Below are 22,531 nucleotides of genomic sequence, written 5' to 3' on the forward strand. Positions count from 1 at the left end.
TTTTTTTTTTTTTTTTTTTTTTTTTTTTTTTTTTTTTTTTTTTTTTTCGTATTCATCTTTTCTATCATTATTTCAAAATGAAACTTCGGTTTCTTAAAAAAAGAAGTTTTAAGTATATGTTGCCTTCCATAATGTCAACAAGTCAAAATGCTCATGAGGAAGGATTGCAACTAATTGATTCTATCCATGCTCAGACTGAAGGAATGTAAGATTATATAAACTAGAAAAGGTGGGAATGGATACTTGAGTCTACTTTGAGAAAGCCATATAGTTGATTAGGAATTTTTGCTAATGGCGTTTAAAAGCAAAGGCCTGGGCATGAGATGGATAAAATGGACTAACAAATTCTTGGATCGTGTAATTGCAAACACTAGGCTCCCGTTAATGGAATAAAACTTTCTGTTATTTTTCTTAATGGTAGACTAAGAGGGCTGTTGAGGGCTACATTTAAAAGGACAGATTTTTTTGTCATTTTGTTTCTTTCTTGATTGGAAATGTGTTAAGTAGTTTGATTGAACATGGTATTTGTGGGGTTTTCTTGAACATTTTTATTCCTTGAGGAGAACCAGGAGCATTTTCACATATTCATTTTATGGAGTGTAGTTTACTTATATGCAAAGATGATAGGAAAGTATTAGAGCATTTACCCAAGGTACATTGGATTTTTTATATTTATTTGAGCCTAAAAATAAATGCGAAAACTTCAGGTTTGTGGTCTAGAATATTCCTTTTGCTGAATTGAGGGCTTCTGCAAAGAAAATGGGGTGCAACCTTGTAACATGTCAATTTCTTACTCGGGGATGCCTGTGCATGATAAATTCATAAGGCTAGAGTTTCGGAAGCCCATGGAAGGAGATGAAGTCCTTTATAAGTTTGAAAAATGGAAGTCTTACCTTTCTAATGGGGGAGATTGGCTCTTTGACAAGCAGTTCTTGCCACCTTACCTACCTATTTCATGTCATATTTTCCTATGTTTAGGTAAATAAAAGTGGTAAGTTTAGAAAAAAAGTTGAGGAATTTTTGTATGGCTGGTAATTCAGACAGGAACCTAAGCCATCTTGTATACTGGAATGTGTTGTCTTTGCCTATTGATTGTGGTGGGCTGGGGCTACTTGAGAAAGAAAAAATAGTACTTGTCGCAATGGGTATGGCACTTTTTCAGTGAATCAAATCAAATTTGGCATGAAGTGGTATCTAGCATTTATAGAAGAAAGGAAGGCGATTGTTTACCTGTTTAGACTTCATTGTCCACGATATCTAAAAATGGAAAAACCATTCAACCTGCATACCTCTAGCCGGTAGCCCAATTCAGAATAACTTAGATCACTGTAAAAATTCAACATTGAACGCCTATTGGAATCATTCCATAATTGCTAACAAGCATAGCGTCTAGTAGATAAAAGGAGAGAGTAGTCTTGTTCAGATGTCATTCCAAAATTTAACTCTACTGCCTTCTCCCACCTAAAACATGCAACTAAAGGCTGCAGTATCCAAAATATATCTAAGCTTGGAAATATGCAAGCATCTGCTGCAGGACATTTCTACACCTGGTGATACACCTGACTTATCCTTCCCATACCTACCATGGTGCATTACTTTCTAAAAGGAACCACAATATGCATTTGGTTAAAAATGTGTCGTTTCACTTAGCTATATTTATGATGCCAAGACTCTGTGTTCCAAAGAGCGTGAGACCTCTGTGTACTTTATTAATAGGCAGCCTCCATCCTAGTCTTCACCTCCCTAAAGAATTCTCCTCTCCTATGTTTATCGAAGTTTCTACCTTAAAGACAAATAATTAGTCTGCATCTTAGTAACAACCTCTTAGGCAGGACAGAGGCATAAGTTTGGACTTGGACTGCAAAAGTTTGCATTCCAACTAAATTAAATGGGGCAAATTGGAGGGAAGTGCTATTTAACACACACACACACACACACACACACACACACACACACACACACACATCTAAGGCAAAGGAGGGAGGGAGAGAATTTCAACACTCTTGTAATACTACTTCCTCCGCTAAAGCTATGACCTTTTCTTCATAATTGTTTTTAATAATTCTAGACCCCATGTCACTCTGAATTAACCCCTACTTGGCTGAAGGAATGAAAGTCGTATCCACACTATGTAGTACTCGAAATTGTCCTGCAAGAGGTGGCAATTGCCTGATATGGGTATAGCTTGATTGTTATATTTGTCACAATAATCCCTATCAGCACATTTTTGTAAATTGAAGTGTCATTCTCATCTTTCTGATCCGTTGCTTTAGGATGTGTTTCTAATCTGTTTTCTTTTCATGTCCCTAATAAGTAAACTTGGTCTGAAAGTGGTTAACTGTTGCTATTGTTTTCTTTCAGGAAAAAGTATTCCAACAGCCATTTCTGCTGGAGCTGCTTTGGCAGTTACTTCTGCACTAATTGATGTTGGTGGTCAGACCACAAGAATTGACAATGGCAAGGAGTACTACCCTTACACCACCAAGAAAAGATCCCATATCGAGTAGCATTACTACTATTTGCAGCAATTGGTTGGCTTTCTCTTTTGGTTTTCCAGAGATGTAATTATACTCTCAGTTCTCTTGAGCGAGCTTAACAGCGATGGTTGTATGAATAAAAAGGTACTCTCAATTTGTTCAACTTGTTTTTATGGTTAGTTTCGGATTTATCACCATTAATATGCGTTGGAAGCTTTCTACTAGCAAAATTGTCAATGGCACTATGTTTCTCTTTCAGGGCAATTTTATATCTCACTATGGTTAGTTTCTGCGGTTCTTTCTCATAATGGATTCATATATATATATATATATATATATCTCACTATGGTTAGTTTCTGCGGTTCTTTCTCATAATGGATTCATATATATATATATATATATATACTTCTGTATCAGTTTTATGCTAAGCTACATTTAATCCTTTACTGCATTGAAGCTTGAGTTGTGATAAGATAAGGAACCACTACCCGAGATTCGGATTATCTTGTTGTACTGCATTGAAGCTTGAGTTGTGATAAGATAAGGAACCACTACCCGAGATTCGGATTATCTTGTTGATCGAATATCTTAAGGCAAGAACATTGTTTGAGATTCGAATCACTCCACAAGCAAGATCGATCATGTCTAGCTTGAATGATTCTTGTTGATCAACTATCTCAAGACAAGAACACTTGTTTGAGATTCGAATCACTCCACAAGCAAGATTGATCATGTCGAGCTTGAATGATTCTACATGCAACCTAAACTACATAGAATTGCAAAGAAACTTAGTCATTGGCTAAAGAAAAGCACAAATGCTTCTTTTATTATATTTTTCAAGTCTCTTACAAATACAATATACATGGTTTTATATAGCCTCAAAATGATGCTCATACATGGCTTTATATAGCCTCAAAATGAAACTACTAAAGACATTCCAAGAGTTGTAACATTCAAATTTAATAGTCATAATTAATCGATTAATTATTGTAATTGTAACCTAAAGTAAATAAAAAGTCCTAAAAACTCTAAATTATTATAAATTGTAACCCATTTAAAATTTATAACAATCAAACTTCACTTCTTCCATTCTAATATTAATCTCTCACTTCCCGGCATAGCTTAACAATAAATTAGAAGTTTGTTATTACCATAACAAGGATAAACAAGGTCTCTTAAGTTTATTTAATCAATGCTTATCTTTCAGGTTATAGCTTGACAAGTCTTTCTAGTTAAAGTTTAACTCCTAACTTTAGCTTGATAAGTCGCCGATCATCAAACTTTGTCAGCTCTCGACAAACTCGATACTTTTGTCAAGTTTCTCCTATCCATTTGAGTTGGTCTAGCTATTTAACTCAACCAAAGGTTAGATTATAGAGCTTGGATGACCAATTCTACTTGGTTGAAACTTACCCAACACCCATGATATTAAAAGTGTCATATCTTGAAATCAAAGGGTGACTTCACTTGTAAGGAATGGATATACACATAGATGTGAGGCAATATATTAACCCTAATATTGGTTCTCCCATGGACTTCTTTTTGGGCATAGGAATAATTGGGTTCCTTCAAAAGCTATTTCTTACCAAAGCTTTATTCTTTACATTTTGTTGTGTCTCAAAAAAGAGTCTTCCAAGTTCCTATCTCCCCCCTTTCAATGGAATATATATATATATATATATATATATATATATATATATATATATATATATATATATATATATATATATGTATATATGTTTTATGCATGGATGTGTGCTTGATTCTGATGCTTTGGATACCACCCCACCACTTTTTCTTGTGCATTCTATTCTTCTATAAAGTCATTGAGTTTATGCAATCCATGCAACTTCTTTAACATCTGTACAACTCTCTCGTTTTTTTGATATGTTTGTTAGTAAACCCGAGATGAATGCTAATTCGTTACTTGTACAATATGTACTTATCGGTTTCGAAATAATTGTTTATTGTACTTTTATCATACCTCAAACAACGTATCTTATAACGTAACTGAATCTTTAATCAGTCAACTCGAAATTGCATGGCCTACTACCTGACAACGTATGATCAAGCTTATGTGTATCATGTTATGAAAACCTTATAGACTCAATATGGTTTCATACATCTTTAGTCGTCATCAAAACTCCAAACAGTTTCTAATATTTTAAGCAATATCTACCCTCAAAATAAACAGAGAAACAATCCTCCACTATTACTTTTTTTTAAGTATAATAAGTAACCATAGATATTTAAGAAGGTTTAGTTTGAATTTTTACATTCTATTTAAAGAATCTTTCCAAATTACATCATATATAGTTTAACCAATTAATTTTTTATATGGTTTAAAAAAATGAAGTGAAGTGATATCTCAACCTTCTATATTTCTAGAGCATGAATCAAACTTTTTGAATATTGATTCTCCATCTCTTTTTTTTATGCGTTTTTTGGATTGGAGTGAACTTTTTTTTACTTTTGAATTTAGGTTAAAATTATGTAATTACTCGAAAGAATAAAATTATTTATTGAGGTGAGTTTTAGATCATTGAAGTCTTCTGGCTTCCCAAATTAGTACCAAATTTAAAATATCCACTCATGAAATGAGTATGTCTTATCCAATGGAACTATACCAACAAATGAAATACTCACACATACCAAAAAAACAAAGAATCCAAAGACATTTGATTCGTCCCTGGAACCGACCCAATTCAACTTAATCCATCACTGTTCATCATTTTTCACAGTTCCCCAAGTCACACGGAGAGCGAGAAAACAAAAAAGAGAAACGCAGTAGAGAAGGAGGAGATGAAGATGGAAGAAGAGTTGTTAATTCCATGTTTTAAGTGTTTTAATTATTAGCCCAAAGCAACAGAGATAGATATCCACCGCACCTGTGAGCTCCCATGGTGGTTCTTCACACGCTTCTTTGGGCCCCTCCACCTCCACCTCTTCCATACTAAATACTCTCTCCACCCCTCCTAACAATTTCTGTATATTTCTCGCAGATTCATCAGATCCCAACCCATAAAGCAAATTCTGCAAAAAGCAAAAGCATTCCTGCTCTGCAAACCCCTCTTTCCTTTGCTTTCCCCCTCTCCTTTTCTCTTCTTTTCCTTCTTTTCCCTCTTTATCCTCACCCCTTCATTCCCTTCTCTTCGTTAAACATCACCACTTTCTCTTTTCCTCTCCTGGGGTTCTGTCGGCGATGATTTTTTTCCCTCCAAAATCCCTCTCAATCGCCCTCACCCCATTTTAGGTGCTCTCTTAATCTTCAATGGCTTTGCATGATCCTTTTCGTTTTCGTGTGAAATCCTCGCTGTGATTGGTTTTTCTTTGTGTTTGTGTGGCTTAATCGTGTTTTCTTTGGGATACGATATGCTCTGTTCTTGTTAGTGGCTTTAACGCTCTGTTTTTTCTCTGGCTCTGTACGTTTCTTGGGAAATTTCTTGAAAGGAAGATGAAATTTCGTTTTGGGTTTTTGTGGGTTTCGAAACTAAACCCTGATTAGTGTCCAGAAAGTTCTCGAAACCCAAATGCTTCTTTTGGGTGTGGCGTAATTAGCATTACACACGATGTTCTGTTTTTGTTTCCAGAAAATGACGAACTCGCCGCTACTTTCATGGCTGTCTTTGTTTTTGTCATTTCTTGTGGATGATAACGTAGTAATCTTGAGCTTGAAGGATAATTTCTCTTCTGGGTTTTTGCATTTTTGTGGTGTCTTTAGATGAAAGCCTGTGTGGTTTGGTTTAATTTTGTGGATTTCTCTGTTTTGGAATGTTCAGGGTTCTGGCACATAGATCTGATACTATCCGACAGGAACTGTTTGGATTTCTTTGTACTACTTTTGAGGTAATATTATTTTATGAAGTTATAAGATCTTTGTATTTTTTTAATCCATTTGAGTTGTTGATATTCAAAATAGTTTGGGATAGCTTAGCTACTTTTGTGTTTTAATTTTGTGAGTTCGATGTTGCATGTCTGTGTCTAGAACTGCTAATATTTCGAGTCTTTTAAGGAACTTTGGTTTAAAATTTTCATAGTTTGAGGCGATCTTAATCTATTCACTTACTGTAACGGCTAGCTGATTTTGTTTTATTCTTCTGTTCTTCCTTATTTTATAGGCTTCTGAGAACTTTTTGACATAATTTGGATTCAGCTTCAGATTCTGTGAGGAAATCGGACTGTTTTCGACTGCTAGTTATTTCAGATTCGGGTCTTTTTCCGTATCACCGAGATGATGCAGAGGCCACCACCGGAGGACTTTCTATTGAAGGAGACCAATCCCCATCTTGGTGGGGGTAAGGTCACCGGAGATAAGCTCACGAGCACGTATGACCTCGTTGAGCAAATGCAGTATCTCTACGTTCGTGTTGTAAAAGCGAGAGATTTGCCTGGAAAGGATGCTACAGGCAGCTGTGACCCTTATGTGGAAGTAAAGCTCGGAAACTACAAGGGTACGACTCGACATTTTGAGAAGAAGTCAAATCCTGAATGGAACCAGGTTTTTGCGTTTTCGAAAGATCGGATTCAGTCTTCAGTGCTTGAGGTTACTGTGAAGGATAAAGATTTTGTGAAGGATGATTTCATGGGTCGTGTTTTATTCGACATGAATGAGATTCCAAAACGTGTTCCACCCGACAGTCCATTGGCTCCTCAATGGTATAGATTGGACGACAAAAAAGGCGTTAAACTGAAAGGAGAGCTAATGTTGGCTGTTTGGATGGGCACTCAAGCTGATGAAGCATTTCCTGAAGCGTGGCATTCAGATGCTGCGACCGTTAGTGGAACCGATGGTCTAGCGAATATCCGATCGAAGGTGTATCTTTCACCCAAGCTCTGGTATTTACGGGTTAACGTCATCGAAGCTCAGGACTTACAGCCTACTGATAAGGGTCGATACCCGGAAGTCTTTGTGAAGGCTATCCTGGGAAATCAAGCTTTGAGAACACGAATTTCGCAGAACAGAACAATCAATCCTATGTGGAATGAGGATTTGATGTTTGTAGCTGCAGAACCATTCGAGGAACCACTGATTTTGAACGTTGAGGACCGTGTTGCTCCAAATAAGGATGAAACCCTTGGTCGATGTGCAATTCCTTTGCAATACGTTGACCGGAGATTGGACCATAAACCCATCAACAGCAAATGGTTCAATCTCGAGAAGCATGTCGTCCTTGAAGGCGAAAAGAAAAAAGAACTCAAGTTCGCTAGCCGAATTCATATGAGGATCTGTTTGGAAGGCGGTTACCATGTTTTGGATGAATCTACACACTACAGCAGTGATCTTCGACCTACGGCGAAAGTATTGTGGAAGCAGAGCATTGGGGTGTTGGAGTTGGGTGTCCTCAACGCTCAGGGACTGATGCCTATGAAGACTAAAGACGGTCGTGGGACGACAGATGCATATTGTGTAGCGAAATACGGGCAGAAGTGGGTTCGAACTAGGACGATCATCGATAGCTTCACACCGAAGTGGAATGAGCAGTACACTTGGGAAGTTTTTGATCCTTGTACGGTGGTTACGATCGGTGTTTTTGATAATTGTCATTTGCACGGAGATAAAGGTGCAGGGACGAAAGATTCACGGATCGGGAAGGTGAGGATACGTCTTTCAACTCTCGAAACGGATCGGGTTTACACACATTCGTATCCTCTTCTAGTTTTACATCAAAATGGAGTGAAGAAGATGGGTGAGATACATTTGGCAGTGAGGTTCACTTGCTCATCCTTACTGAACATGATGCATATGTACACACATCCTCTGCTTCCCAAAATGCATTACATTCATCCTTTGACCGTGAGCCAGCTCGATAGCTTAAGGCATCAGGCGACTCAGATTGTATCGATTAGACTGAGCCGGGCCGAGCCACCGTTGAGGAAAGAGGTAGTCGAATATATGCTGGACGTCGGCTCCCACATGTGGAGTATGCGAAGAAGCAAAGCGAATTTCTTCAGGATTATGGGAGTTTTAAGTGGATTAATAGCAGTAGGGAAATGGTTTGATCAAATTTGCAACTGGAAAAACCCGATTACCACCGTACTGATACACATCCTGTTCATAATACTCGTCATGTACCCCGAGCTCATCCTGCCCACCATTTTCCTCTACCTGTTCTTGATCGGAGTTTGGTACTACCGATGGAGGCCGAGGCATCCGCCACACATGGACACCCGTCTGTCACACGCAGACTCTGCACACCCTGATGAACTCGATGAAGAATTTGACACATTCCCGACATCGAGGCCTGGTGACATAGTGAGGATGAGGTACGACCGACTAAGGAGCATTGCTGGGAGGATTCAGACCGTTGTTGGCGATTTGGCGACTCAAGGAGAAAGGCTGCAGTCCTTGCTTAGCTGGAGAGACCCGAGAGCGACAGCCCTGTTTGTTCTGTTCTGTCTTGTTGCTGCCATTGTCTTATACGTTACACCGTTCCAAGTTGTGGCGCTGCTGACTGGATTTTATGTGTTGAGACACCCCAGATTCCGGCATAAGCTCCCCTCTGTGCCACTCAACTTCTTCAGGAGGCTGCCTGCAAAGACAGATTGTATGTTGTGATAAGAGCCTGATTACCGACCAATGTCTGCAGCTCCCCTCCCATAATCTTGGAACGACCGTCATCGACATCATCGACATCACCATGGTATCGCTGTTTTTTCTGCATTCGTCTCTCAGTTAGATAATCTAATCAAGGCAGGGAAGAAAGGGAAAAAAAAAAAAAAAAAAAAAAAAGCAAAAGCACAGTCTTGTTTGCTTCGTGAATCTAGAGTGTCTGATTTTTTGTTCTTTTATGTGTTTTTTCTTTTGTTTCCTTCCTCTGTGGATCATGTTAAACTCTTTTCATATGTCCATAAAATGCTGTTAAGCTCCCTCCCATTATAAATCATCTTGTAATGTAATGATGTATGTATTAGTTTCGTCTAAAAACTAGCTCATCCACCCGTCCATCGGACAAGGAAGCGATCGTGCATACTACACGATAGGCTGTCAGTCGAGGTCGGGAGCGACGGAGGCTTTCGGATTTAGAATTTGTGTGTTCTTAGCATGTGGTTGTTTGGTGTGGAGGAATTTAGGGACAGTGATATGTTTTAAGGACATGTTTGATGCGAGACACGAGGAGGCTGTCTGGTCTGTTATGTGTAGTGAAAGCTTATCTCTGGCGGTCCACTTGCTTTGTTCCTTATCTGCTTGGTTTTTAAATATTATCATTATTAACCAAAACTCTCCGTTTTCTGGGCTCTGTTTTCAAATATACGCCCACCTCTTATTTTTTTTTATTAATTTACATTTTTGTTTATATATATATATATATATATATATATATATATATATATATATATATTATATATATATATAGGAAAATGATAAATATGTAGGGATTTCTTTCTTCTTTTGTACTCAATTGTTATGATGGGCATGATCATACTGGGCCACAGGCCCAATATATGCATATGATATTAATTCGTTCGTTTCTCGTGCTATTTACTCGATTGTATACATTTCTAGAATATTTCTAACAGAGGGATAAATAGTAAACTTATGTCATATTCCCGTGTTCCAACAAAAGGGTATATGTACTCGAAACCGACACACAGGTGGATGAGTAAAGAATAGCTAGAGGTAGAGATAGGAGACAACTCTCGAACTTATATTTTGGATATTAAAAATATGTTTGAATGTCAAAAAGTGATTTTAATAATTTCAAAATTATATGTTTAAAGTCAATTTTATTGATTTTGGATAATTAAAATTATTATTTAAAAGTGATTTTTAATAATTTCAGGTAAATTTAATGTGTTTTTTTTTTCCCTAAAAAAACAAAATTAGTGTTTGATAAAAATGTCTTTTGAAATAATCAATTAGTTTAAAATCGCTTTTCTAAGAATGACTTTTTCCAAAAGGTAATTAACTAAGAAACAAATTAAAATCACAATATAGTAATTTAAACGTACCCAAATTAAATTATAATTAAAATCTCAAAAGTCAAACATTATAAAATAAAGAGTGTTTTAATAATTAAAAAATACCTTTTTTTTCATTAAAAAAAGGTATTTAAATTAAGTATATATATATATATATATCATCATTTTGGGAACCGACCGACCATTTTTTTTAATGCATTTATTCATGGATTTTTTTTAAAAAAAAATTCCTACGTTTAATTATTTCTTGAAGAATCCATGCTCCTAAAAATAGAGTATATTGAATTAAAAACATTTACTAAATTTGATATATTAAAAATAAAGTCAAAGAACATGAGAAAATTGATGTATTTTTCGACAACTTTATTTCATAAATTATATGTTGTCGTACAATGAATTTGGTCGTGTCTATTTTCGATTATTCTTTTCCACTGAAATTAATTACTTTGAATATTCTTGGCCACTACATCAAATTGCAAAACAAAATACTTTTTTCATTAAAAAAATCTAATTTTTTTAATAAATAATTTAATCTTATAAATTTTTAAATAATATTAAATAATAGCCTTCAACTAAGAGTGCTTTGTCCCCCTATATTTCATTGTCAACTTTGGGGTTGAAATTAAGAATATCGAGAAAATTAAGATTTTAAACTAATAAATATAAATAAATAATCAATAGTTTCTTATTTCAAAAAACGATTTTTTTAATTTTTTAAAATATTTTTTACAAAGGAATATCTAATTTGGTCAATTGCGTACGTGTTATTTCATACCATTTTCAAAGTTTAATTAGCTGAACTCATGTAAACTAAAATTGATTAATTATTAAAATAAAACAATTATTTGATAATTTTTCAAAGGCTCTATGATAGTGACGCTCCATTATATAAAAAAGTCAACTATGACAAAATTTATTTTATTTTTTTTTCATTTTTTTAATATATGATTGGATTAATTAAATTTGTGTTTGGTTTTAATAATTAAATAAATAGTGGTGTAAGTCACGCAATCCTAATATTTCAATTAATATGCAAAACTATAATTCTAATTTCATGTTTCAAACTTTAATAAAAACAAGTTTATTTAAGAAAACTATACTCGATTTCTTTTTTCTTCAATTTAAATAAAATATTTTATTATTATTATTTATGTAACCGTCCCGATCTTCTTTTTGTATAGTTGATTTTATGATAACATAGACAATGCATGCGCAATACAAAAAATAACCAACCTCAAAAAGGGATGAAACTGAATATAACCGGTCAAAACTACCACAGCCCACGGTCGGCCTTGCGCAATATGGAAGAGTTGTGATGGCTTTGTGCGGAGATGACGGCGGCGGGCAATTACTCCGACAGAGAGAACTGCAAAAGAAAATAAAGAGAACGACAGGTGACGTTGTAGATCGACGATGGAACGAGGAGGAGCCGAGGCGGTGTCGCAGGCGGCGAACATCAGAGGAGACCACCGGGGTGCGGCAGGCAGGGTGGTGGGTTGGCGAAAGATGCAAGAGGCAAGGGAGTAAGAGGTTTCACTTATCTTAATTTGTTTAATTAGCTTAATCAAACCACAAATTTAACATTACTTGAAAATGCCGAAAAATAAATACGAAAAATAAATGAGGATCCTTGTCAATATTAGGTCTAGTAATAAAATTATAAGTTATCCTATTTTTTTATTACTAAAGGGTAAATCTGTCTCTTTGAAAATTTTACCGACTAAATAATATATATATGTACAATTTGGAGGATAAAAAAAATTATTTAAATCACACATTTTAATCTTTTTAAAAAAATCAAATCCAAACTAAAATATAAATTTATCGATAAATTTGTTTTTGTTTTTAAATTAATAAATAAATATTTTTTTTTAGTATTCGGTTAGAAATGTCCTTATGTTCCGGATTAGTTAGAAAACCAAGAGCATAACAATAGCGGGAAAAGTGGGTACGGTATATGTGGGCCCCACTGATTTTTTAAATATTTTTCTACGGTACTTTTAAACAGTGAGGTCTCGGCCGTCCGATCACAAAATCCGGGACCCACTTTCTAACTTCCTTCGTTACATCAACGGCAATTCTAGAGCCACGTCATTGGTCAACTGTCCCAACTTTGCATTTCCCCGTCAACTGCTTCTTTTGATAATTAATTAATTAACTCATAAAATGAATAATTATAAATAATAATTATAAATAATAATAATAATAAGTATTAAAGTGAAACAACCCTCATTAAAATACCCTTATACCTCGTACCTGCCTTTCCTTCTCAACGTATTTTTCTTAAATCCCTATTTTACCCCTCTCCCTCTCTCATTATGACATGGTCACGTTGACTGCTGAGAAAAAACTATCTTCACAGACTAATAAGAGTCATTCCAACCTACTTTATTCTCACTCACATGCATCCTAACAAAATTTTCAAGAAGTCAACCCAACATAGAATGTTCCAAACAAACACGTTTTGACTACGGAGTTCCTATAATCAAACTAAAAGGAAGGTACATTTTGTTGGTATCAATAGTAATTTTCATTTCCTTTAAGCATTTCTTAATTATTTTTATCCTCAGAACCTCTTTCATTCAGATATAGTCTCCGTTCATTCATGTATCTCTTCTTTACTTACGTGTCACAATAAATATATATATTTTTAAAAAGTGAATATTATACTTATTTCTTACCATTTTTGGGAGGGTGTCGTTTTCTAGATATTTATTTTACTCGTGAAATAATATTATTAACGTTTTAAAATATTGGAACTCAAAAAATAAGAACCGTTATAATTCCTTATTATATTACATTTCAATATATTCATTGAAGTTTTTTCAATCAAATTATTGTTAAATATAAAAACTAAAATGTATTATTATATCAATATTTTATAAATAAATTTTTCGTAGCTATATGAAAAACATGTTCATAAGAAATGAAGTTTAATTAAATATTATATATTATAGAATTCCATTATTTAGTATAATTAGTAAATTAAAAATAATACTTAACCTAATCTTACAATAATCTCATTCTTTTATTCCCCATAATTATACTTAACAAACATTGAAATGCTTTGTTCTTCAATACCCCAAAGCTGCCTCCCAACTGTAAAGTCATAGTTGTACACCCCATTTCACCATGTGGGAGCCACCTTCATCATCCCATCAACCCTAACATCGGATCCGATCGATAACGGTTTGGTTTGTTGTTTTTGAAAATTGGTAGAGACAGTCGAGCAAACAAGATATATATGAATGAACCCAGATCACTATCTAAACCAAAAGAATTGATAGTCACAATCTAAACCAACAAGGAGTGCCTTGGTTCAATCATAAGAATCCAGAGTCGAACGTAGTTGACTTGAAACAATCCCATATTGAGTGATCTCCTGAAATTTCCTCAGAAAACATGTTAAAAGAACTCGTATTAATTTGTGATGATAATCATCCACAGTTAAAAAAAAATTTAATTAATTTTTATTTTAGGTCAGATTTTAAAAAATAAATTATGGTAATGTCCTCGAAACCATGAATCGTTTTATAACCGTAATTGGTAATATGACGCAATATGTTATGTTTGGTCGACGTGTTTTAAAAAGAAACATAAAACATTTAATGAAATTAACAGATAGCAAAATTGTTTTTTTTTTTTTCCTCCCCAAATTACTTGTTCTTGAAGACTTTTATGCTCATGCAATGGTGTAAAAATTTCATTTTTAACTTTTTTTCAAATTTATATATTTAATATTATCAAATTTTATTTCTTACCATAAATATTAACGTGGTTCTGACGTTCAAACTCAAATAACTAATTGATAATTTATGTCGTTAAAATGAAATCAATTTGACCTAAATTATCAAATAAACACACTCATCGATTATTTTAACCATTTGACTTGGGAAAAAAATAAAAATAAAATAAAAATAAAACTTTGATTTATGGAAAGTCCTTAATTTCTAGAGAGAGAGAAAAGAAAAAAAGAAAAAAAAACAAAATATATATTTTTTTCTACCTTCTACCTCGATTATTTTCATTTCATTCAATTCAATCCATTTTCTCTCTCCTTCTCTCTCTCTCTCTCTCCTCATAACCGACTGATCATCTCTCTCTCTCTCTTAATTGCTTCTTTTTTCTCTCTTTTTCTCAAAGGGATCATACAAATATGTGAGAAATCGAAATTGAAATCAAAGAATACACCAAAAAAAAAAAAAAAAAAAAATTGGTTGAGAGCTGAAGCTTGGTGCCGCCATTAATGGAGTAATTAGTGAAGAAATCTTCCAAGGATTGTTCATCATCATCAACAAGAAGAAGAAGAAGAAGAAGAAGAAGAAGAAGAGCTTGGGTTTAATGGCTTCTTCCAATATTAAGAACCAGGAAGAAGAACAAACTCCTTCATTATTCAGCTTCCAAAACAACAATTTTGCTGATCAATTACCCTTCTCCATGAATCTACCTTCCATTTCTTCAAATTTCATGTAATTTTTCATCAAAGTTTACTTTTTTGATCTGTTTCTTTATTGGGTTTGTCTTATTTTCTTGTTTTTGTTTGGATTTTTAGAACCAAAGATGGAGGAGGTGATGATTTGGGAGAATTGGATCAAGCCCTTTTTCTGTATCTGGATGGACAAGAACCCTCTTCAACCACTACTACTCATCACCAATCACGTATTTTCCTTCTTTTTTTCTCTTTTTCTTGTTGAATTTTTTGGAAATTTTGAATTTTTTGAAGATTCTTTCACACTAACAACATGGGTTCTTACTGATTTTTTGATTTGATCTTGTTTTGTTGTACTTCTTTGACTGTTTCTGTTTCTGGGTTTTGAGTGATTCCCTTCCTTTCATGCATACAATAATTTCATCAAATTTCATCATGAATTAAGGGTATGGGCCCAAAGATTCATTACATGCATTCAAATCCATCTAACAAACAAACCCTTTAAAATTTTTAGCAATTTTTTGCCATCCATTTTGTTTAACATGGTATCAGAGATTTTATGTAGTGAATCAGTTTTTTTTTCAGAGAGCTCAAGCATGAGACCGCCGATGTTGAACATCTTTCCGTCACAGCCGATGCATGTCGACCCGTTGCTGATAAAAGTAAATTAAAATAATTTTTTTAAAAAAAAAAAACCCATCTTCTCCAACTTGTTATTATTTTTTTGGGCTTGAATTTGATGATGAATTTGGATTTGGTGTAGGGAAGCACAGCAATGATTAACCATGGTGATTCAAAGATCAAACCATCAGAGCCGTCCAAAGAGTTGGCCAACCAACGCAGCAATGGAGCCATCGTATCCGGAACAACCCTAACCCAAACTACGACAACCGAACCTCATCCCAAACCTCCAAAAGTAACCATTTTTTCTTTTAAATATTACACAACATGTCTTTTTTTTTTTTCATTATTAAATTAAACCCTTTTGTCACAGCGTGAAGCCAACAAGAAAGGGCTGACCTCAAGCTCAGAGCAAGAAGGCCCCAAAACTCCAGACCCCAAGGTCTCAAAATCCCACCTTTTTTCTTAAAAAACATGTTTTTTTGGCTGTTTTTTTAACCTTAATAACACTCATTTTGGTCATTTTCAGACCCTTAGAAGACTGGCTCAGAATCGAGAGGCTGCTCGAAAAAGCAGGCTGAGAAAAAAGGTTCCTTGTTTTGTTCTTTTTTTAAGCCTAAATTCTTGTTTTTTTTTTTTTTTGCCTAATTTTTGGTGTTTTTAATTGAATTTTCAGGCGTATGTTCAGCAGCTAGAATTGAGTAGGATTAAGCTCACGCAGCTGGAGCAAGAGCTACAAAGAGCAAGAACTCAAGTATAATATAATTATATTATAGATTCTTCTCTAAAGATCCTTTCTTTATTTCATGTTATTGTTTTTCATTAATTAGGGTATGTTTCTCGGCGGTGGCAGTGGCGGTGGCGGCGCCGCCATTTTAGGATCTGACCAAGGACTTCCCGTCGGCCTCCATAACCTCACTACCGGTAACATTCCACAACTCTCTCTGTTAGAAATCACGACTCTACACAATAGTATGATATTGTCTAATGGAGATAATATTTCTTATGATCATTCTCTTGATTATGTGTAGAAGCGGCAGTGTTCGACATCGAATACGGGCGGTGGCAAGAGGAGCACCACCGCTTGATGTGCGAGCTCCGAGCAGCGGTGCAAGAACATCTACGGGAAAACGAACTGCGGTTGTTCGTCGATAGTTGTCTGGCTCATTACGACGAGGTTCTTAACTTGAAGATGATGGTTGCTAGGTCCGACGTCTTCCACCTTGTCTCCGGCATGTGGAAGACCCCGGCGGAGAGATGCTTCATGTGGATCGGCGATTTTAGGCCCTCTGAGCTTATTAAGGTACCTTCATCATTATCTCATTCTTCTCTTACTTTCAAGTCTCCTTATTTTCTGCAACTTTTTCATGTAACCAAAATTAATTACATAACAAACGTTTACATGCACTTTAATGCAACCCGACAAACCTTTTTTCAACGGAATTTTCGATTTTACAAAAATTTAATCTAACCCAAATGGGAATAAACTTAACCCAACTCAACCCAACCCAAGTTTTAGTTATCTGGGTTAGTTAAGTTATCGAGTCATATGAACACTCTTATATCAAAGTTACAATAGTTGTATTATATTTATAAGAATGGTTCATCGAATTAATTTTTCATGACTAGTAGTTGCACTATTCTAATCCTATCGAATAATTTCTCATTCGTGGGACAGATTATTTAGATATTATTAGAACACGACATTGAGAAAACAAGACACAAATTTAAGGTTGTCAAAAGGGTAAAATCATAGGACGAGATGCAACAACTTAGGATGTTTGGTTGCTAACAAAATATCCATATTAAATGACGAAAGTGTATTGAAATTTTCCACAATATGTAAGGATTAGGTATAACATTCTAGAAAGGCAATTCCTCTTTGCTACAATTTCAAATGGGAAATAATGTTATTTTCTCTCTCTAAACCTAATTTTATTTTATTTTTATTAATTATTTTATTGGTTTCATATTTTCAGAAAAAATATCATTTCAAACTTTGTCTTATAAATCATAGCTTTCCTAAAATAATAAAAATAGTATTATGATGGATATACAAATAATAGTTGCATTCAATATTAGACCTAGTTGTGTAGGTCATTTTCTAAATAAATATTTTTTAAATATATATATATTTAAAGTTATTTTCTAATATTATAATTTAATTAAGTTATATTTTTAAAAATAATGACCGTTCTTATAAATATAATATAACAATTATGACCTTAGCTTAGCTTAAGCTTAGGAGTGTTGTGCATAACTCAATCAACCAATCCAGATAATCCAAACTCAAATCATAAAAGTCAAGTTGGGTTAAGTTAGATTAAATTTTTTGAAGATCGAAAATTTGGTTTGGTTTGTGGGTTGATATTTTGTTGGTCGGGTCAACTCAATCCAACCCTGATATACTTTTAAATCAAAATCGAATTTTCGATTTTTCAAGTTGGATTGTGAATTTTATTTGGGTTGCTCGTGTCACCAACCCAAAATTCACGATTCAAAACACGAGACGTAAGCTAATACGGGTTATACTTGTGGCACATAGATAATAATGGGTCAAGTAGAGCCATTAACAGAGCATCAACTAATGAACATTTGTGGACTGCAACAATCAACACAAGAGAGTGAGGAAGCATTGTCTCAAGGGCTTGAAGCCCTAAACCAGTCCTTATCAGACACCATCACCTCTGATTCATTGAGTACCCCTCCCAATATGGCTAACTATATGGGGCAGATGACCTTAGCCATCAACAAGCTCTCCTCTCTTGAAGCCTTTGTAAGACAGGTACCCCCTCTTTCTCTCTCTTAATAATGCCCATCAAACTTATAGTATGTTATCATTTCTTTTACAAACTATAGGACAAAAGCAAAATAATATAACCATCAATAAAGAATATCGATAATAATTAACAGGTTTTTTACCCGACAACGTTAACTTTTACGAGCGGAAGATTTGAGTATTCGGAGCTGGACAGACCTACCCCATCTCCAACTCGAAACCGACCTTTTCTTGTTCCATTATATGTCCATGTGGTTGGTTGGTTGGTTCTAAAGAATCTACGAACATGTCTTCCTCTTGTATAACTCATCATCTACTTTCATTTTGTTCTTTACCTACCCTTCAAAATCCGACCTCACCCTTGAAAGTTCAATGATATTTCGTGTTACGTATACATATGTATTTATTTTTTTGCTGAATTTGTGTTTGTTAATGGGTATTATAGGCGGACAATTTGAGGCACCAAACACTTCACCGATTGCATCAAATGTTAACGACTCGTCAAGCCGCAAGGTGTTTGCTAGCCATTGCAGAGTATTTCCATCGACTTCGAGCTCTTAGTTCCTTGTGGTTGGCTCGTCCAAGGCAAGATTAAACCAAATTACAACCCTTTTTAAGTCCTAAAACTTCTCCCCCTTCTCATACTTCCTTAACTCTCCATCTCTGAGATAACTATAGAACAATATAGATATATAGACAAATATACCCTTCTGTCTCGCTCACTCCATCGTTATAACTAAACAAATATAAAAGAAAAAATAGATAACAGACAAATAATATATGTCGGTACGATCTTATCAGTCATGCAACGTCTGTAATATGATAGACTCTATGTTCTCTTAATTGATCATATTTATATATTTTCAACCGCAACAAGTACAAAATTCAAACTTTGGTTCTGTTAGGTGAGGACGTTGGATAATCATATCTTAAATAATCTCTTAAGAGTTCGTTAATTTTTTATTAGAATAGTGTTTAGAACAATACATGTTAATTATCGTTGAATTACGGGATTCGGATGATTTGCAATCAAATATATTTATTAAAAAAGTGTGATGATGATCCTCCATGGCTTAAAAAAAAATGAAAATAGGACCACAATTCAAAATTTTTAATTATGTAGCCATGCAAACCAAGACAAATAATAATAAATATTATTATTATTATTATTTATTCCCTCTGTACCACTTTTTTTTTTAATTGTATTAGGGTTTCCCTTGATTTTGACCCTATACCAACCTTCAAAAATATTTATATTTTTTTAAAATTACGTTTTAAGCGGTGTTTTTTTTTTCTATAACACCCAAGTTCACAGTTAGTAGATATTGTCTGCTTTGGCTTATTACGTGTCGTCATCAACCTCACATTTTAAAATGTGTTTATTAGGAAGAGATTTTCACACTCTGTCGTTCTCTTTTTCAACTGATGTGGGATCTCACCGTCCACCTTCCTTGGCAGCCATCTAGCTCTAATGCCATTTGTAACAGTCCAACTCTACTGCTAGCAGATATTGCTATTTTGGCCCGTTACATATCGTCGTCAGTCTCACGATTTTAAAACGCATCTACTTGGGAAAGGTTTCTACTCCCTTATAAGCTTTATTCTCCTCTCCAACCAATAAGATATCTCACAATTCACCTCTTTAGGGGCCAACATCCTCGCTTGCACACCGCCCAATGTCTTGCACTGATACCATTTATAATAGTCCAACCTCACCACCCGTAGATATTGTCCGCTTTTACCAGCTATGTATCGTTAAAATTTAACCCTCCATTTGCACGTATATTAAAATTTTAAAATATGGGCCATTGGTGCATGGGATCACAATCATACGCTATAAAATGGATCAAAATAGACCAAGTTTAATAGAGTAGATTGCTCCCTCCCTATCACCACAATGAACACCATGGCCACCATCTTTCATAACATCACCTCTCCCTCTCAATTTTGGTGCTTTTGGTTCATCACTGCCCTCCTCCTTCATTTCTTCCTCAAAAAACTTCTCCCAAACCCTAAATCCTCGATCCCGGGCGGTCACGCACCGCCCCCAAGCCCACCGGCCCTCCCTCTCATTGGCCATCTCCACCTTCTCACCCCAGTTCTAGTCACCTCCTTCCAAACCCTAGCTCGTCGTTATGGCTCCCTCATCGAGCTTCGACTCGGCGCATCCAAATGCGTCGTCGTCTCTACCGCTGCAGTCGCCAAAGAGGTCCTCAAAACTCATGAGCACAATTTCCTCTCCCGACCCGAATTCGGCGCCTCCGAACACTTCATCTACCGAGGGTCGAGATTCGTCATGGCTCCCTACGGACCCTATTGGCGATTCATGAAGAAACTTACCATGACACGGCTTCTCTCGCCGCCACAGCTTGCTATCGCCGCCGCAATCCGAAGGGACGAGGTGGGTAAACTAGTGGAGAGAATTGAAGCAAATTCAAGAGGAAAGAAACCATCGGATTTGAGATTGGAATTTACCACTTTGACAAACAATATCATATCAAGAATGCTTTTGAGCACAAGATGTTGTGATGGAATTGATGAAGCTCAAGAAGTTCAAGATTTGATGTGGAAGATCAATAGGCTTGCTGGGAAATTGAGTTTGGGAGACATTTTGGGACCTTTGAAAGTACTTGATTTCTCTGGAAATGGCAAGAAATTTGTTACAACTATGAAGAGATTTGATGGGTTGGTTGAGAGGATAATGAAGGAGCATGAAGCCGCCATTAACGGCGGTGGCCATCCCGACCCCGACCGAAAATTAGACGTATTGGACATCTTGCTCGAGTGTCACAACGATCCACATGCCGAGATGAACATATCAAGAAAAGATATCAAATCCTTCTTGCTCGTGAGTTTATTATTTTAATTTTTGCATGTTTTTTTTAGGAATCACGATTTTCTATAATGATATGATATTGTTTACTCTTAGGATCTTTTCATGGCGGGCACTGACACGACAGCCACGGCTATACTATGGGCGATGGCGGAGCTTTTGAATCGTCCAAAATCAATGGAGGAGCTAAGAAAAGAGATAATTTCGGTGGTTGGAGAGGAGAAGCTAGTTCAAGAATCCGACCTCCCTAACCTCCCATATCTCCGGGCGGTGGTGAACGAAACACTTCGGCTGCACCCATCGGCGCCGATGATCATCAGAGAATGTTTAGATGACTGCATCATCAACGGCTCACTAGTCAAGGCGAAAACACGAGTCTTGGTCAACGCTTATGCTGTCATGAGAGACCCAGAATCTTGGTCGGAGCCCGACAGGTTCTTGCCTGAGAGGTTTCTGGAAGGGTCACATGAGAACATTGGTAGCCACCGTATGGAGATGAAGGGGCAAAATTTCCGGTATATTCCGTTTGGGAGTGGGAAGAGAGGTTGCCCTGGTTCCTCCCTTGCCTTGTTAGTTTTCCCATGTGCAATGGCGGCCATGGTGCAGCGGTTTGATTGGAAGGTTGACGGAGACGGCGACGGCGACACCATCGATTTGACACCCGGCCCAGGTTTCGCTGCCGAGATGGCAACACCGCTCGTTCGTTATGCCAACCCCATTAATAAGAATATTTAAATATAAACGGTATGTCAAAAGGTGTATAAATACATCTCCTCAGTTTCTCCAAGTCAATTCGAATATAATTCAATAAAATAATTCGAAAAGTAATTATAATTAAAAATTTTAAAGAATTAATTAATTAATTTCCGTACCATAAATAATCAAAGTGATAATACAAAAATTTATGGAAAAACATCATTAAAATTGGACTTTTGTATAGTTATTTGTTTGTACGCTCAAATTTTCTTTAAAAGTTAGTGAAATTTTTAAATATTGGATAAAATAACATTTTTTATCAATGGGATATATTTTATATTTATTATTATATTTAACTACTCCATAATTATTAAATGGAAAATTATTTTTTCAACTCAATAATTGGAGGGACCATGATAATAAATATATAATAAAAAGAAAATAAGTTTAAATTAATTTGAAGTTTTGTGTTTATTTCAGAGTTTTAAATATTTTATTTTGATCAAGAATTATGAATAAATAAATAAAAAGAAACCCAAAAGTCTCAAAAAAAGTAGACTTAGACTGTGAGGCTAACAACGAAACATGACGGGTCAAAATGAACAATATTTACTAATAGTGAGCTTAGACTACTATAAATGATATCAAAGTCAAACACGACGCTCAACCCTCATGTGGGTGGATTGTGAGATCGCACGTTGCAGTTAATTACAAATATAAATATAAAAAATAAAATTAAATATTTAGAAAAAGAGAAAAAAAAAAAAAAAAAAAAG

At 35.3% G+C, this 22,531-nt stretch overlaps 4 protein-coding genes across 6 annotated transcripts in view; all 4 read left to right on the top strand.

Annotated features, from left to right (window-relative positions):
* LOC111481780 (outer envelope pore protein 16-3, chloroplastic/mitochondrial-like) overlaps positions 1–2,768 on the top strand; it is a 5,299-nt gene extending 2,531 nt beyond the window's left edge. Inside the window, exon 3 of the mRNA XM_023127371.1 lies at positions 2,362–2,768. Within this exon, the coding sequence (XP_022983139.1) occupies positions 2,362–2,507 (146 nt within the window). The 3' untranslated portion in view covers positions 2,508–2,768. The remainder of the gene's footprint in view (positions 1–2,361) is intronic.
* Positions 2,769–5,336: 2,568 nt separating this feature from the next.
* Positions 5,337–9,351, top strand: LOC111481581 (FT-interacting protein 1). 2 transcript variants are annotated; one of them, XM_023127083.1, is made up of 3 exons: positions 5,337–5,730; positions 6,257–6,323; positions 6,596–9,351. In XM_023127083.1, the coding sequence occupies exon 3, from the start codon at positions 6,709–6,711 to the stop codon at positions 9,031–9,033; it is 2,325 nt and encodes a 774-aa protein (XP_022982851.1). In that variant the 5' UTR covers positions 5,337–5,730; positions 6,257–6,323; positions 6,596–6,708; the 3' UTR covers positions 9,034–9,351. The 2 variants fall into 2 exon arrangements, with proteins under 2 accessions (XP_022982851.1, XP_022982852.1); XM_023127084.1 differs by having other exon boundaries at positions 6,631–9,351.
* Positions 9,352–14,467: 5,116 nt separating this feature from the next.
* LOC111481630 (bZIP transcription factor TGA10-like) lies at positions 14,468–19,044 on the top strand. Of its 2 annotated transcripts, none has more exons than XM_023127165.1 (11): positions 14,468–14,866; positions 14,950–15,056; positions 15,400–15,488; positions 15,590–15,742; positions 15,821–15,889; positions 15,977–16,036; positions 16,124–16,201; positions 16,278–16,371; positions 16,479–16,750; positions 17,993–18,232; positions 18,672–19,044. In XM_023127165.1, the coding sequence occupies exons 1-11, from the start codon at positions 14,739–14,741 to the stop codon at positions 18,819–18,821; spliced, it is 1,440 nt and encodes a 479-aa protein (XP_022982933.1). In that variant the 5' UTR covers positions 14,468–14,738; the 3' UTR covers positions 18,822–19,044. The 2 variants fall into 2 exon arrangements, with proteins under 2 accessions (XP_022982933.1, XP_022982934.1); XM_023127166.1 differs by having other exon boundaries at positions 15,412–15,488.
* A 1,031-nt stretch (positions 19,045–20,075) lies between these two features.
* Positions 20,076–21,852, top strand: LOC111481610 (3,9-dihydroxypterocarpan 6A-monooxygenase). The gene is made up of 2 exons (XM_023127136.1): positions 20,076–21,074; positions 21,156–21,852. Exons 1-2 carry the CDS (start codon positions 20,124–20,126, stop codon positions 21,792–21,794), a joined length of 1,590 nt encoding a protein of 529 aa, XP_022982904.1. The 5' UTR covers positions 20,076–20,123; the 3' UTR covers positions 21,795–21,852.
* The last annotated feature ends 679 nt before the right edge of the window (positions 21,853–22,531 follow it).

The sequence above is a fragment of the Cucurbita maxima genome, unplaced genomic scaffold (genome assembly GCF_002738345.1).
Source record: "Cucurbita maxima cultivar Rimu unplaced genomic scaffold, Cmax_1.0 Cma_Scf00007, whole genome shotgun sequence".
NCBI lineage: Eukaryota > Viridiplantae > Streptophyta > Magnoliopsida > Cucurbitales > Cucurbitaceae > Cucurbita > Cucurbita maxima.

Coding starts and splice junctions, on each gene's coding strand:
- LOC111481581 (XM_023127083.1), top strand. CDS start 6,709: ATGATGCAGAGGCCACCACCGGAGGACTTTCTATTGAAGGAGACCAAT.
- LOC111481630 (XM_023127165.1), top strand. CDS start 14,739: ATGGCTTCTTCCAATATTAAGAACCAGGAAGAAGAACAAACTCCTTCA. Junction 15,890..15,976: donor CCAAAACTCCAGACCCCAAG/GTCTCAAAATCC, acceptor GGTCATTTTCAG/ACCCTTAGAAGACTGGCTCA. Junction 16,751..17,992: donor GGCCCTCTGAGCTTATTAAG/GTACCTTCATCA, acceptor TGTGGCACATAG/ATAATAATGGGTCAAGTAGA.
- LOC111481610 (XM_023127136.1), top strand. CDS start 20,124: ATGAACACCATGGCCACCATCTTTCATAACATCACCTCTCCCTCTCAA. Junction 21,075..21,155: donor ATATCAAATCCTTCTTGCTC/GTGAGTTTATTA, acceptor GTTTACTCTTAG/GATCTTTTCATGGCGGGCAC.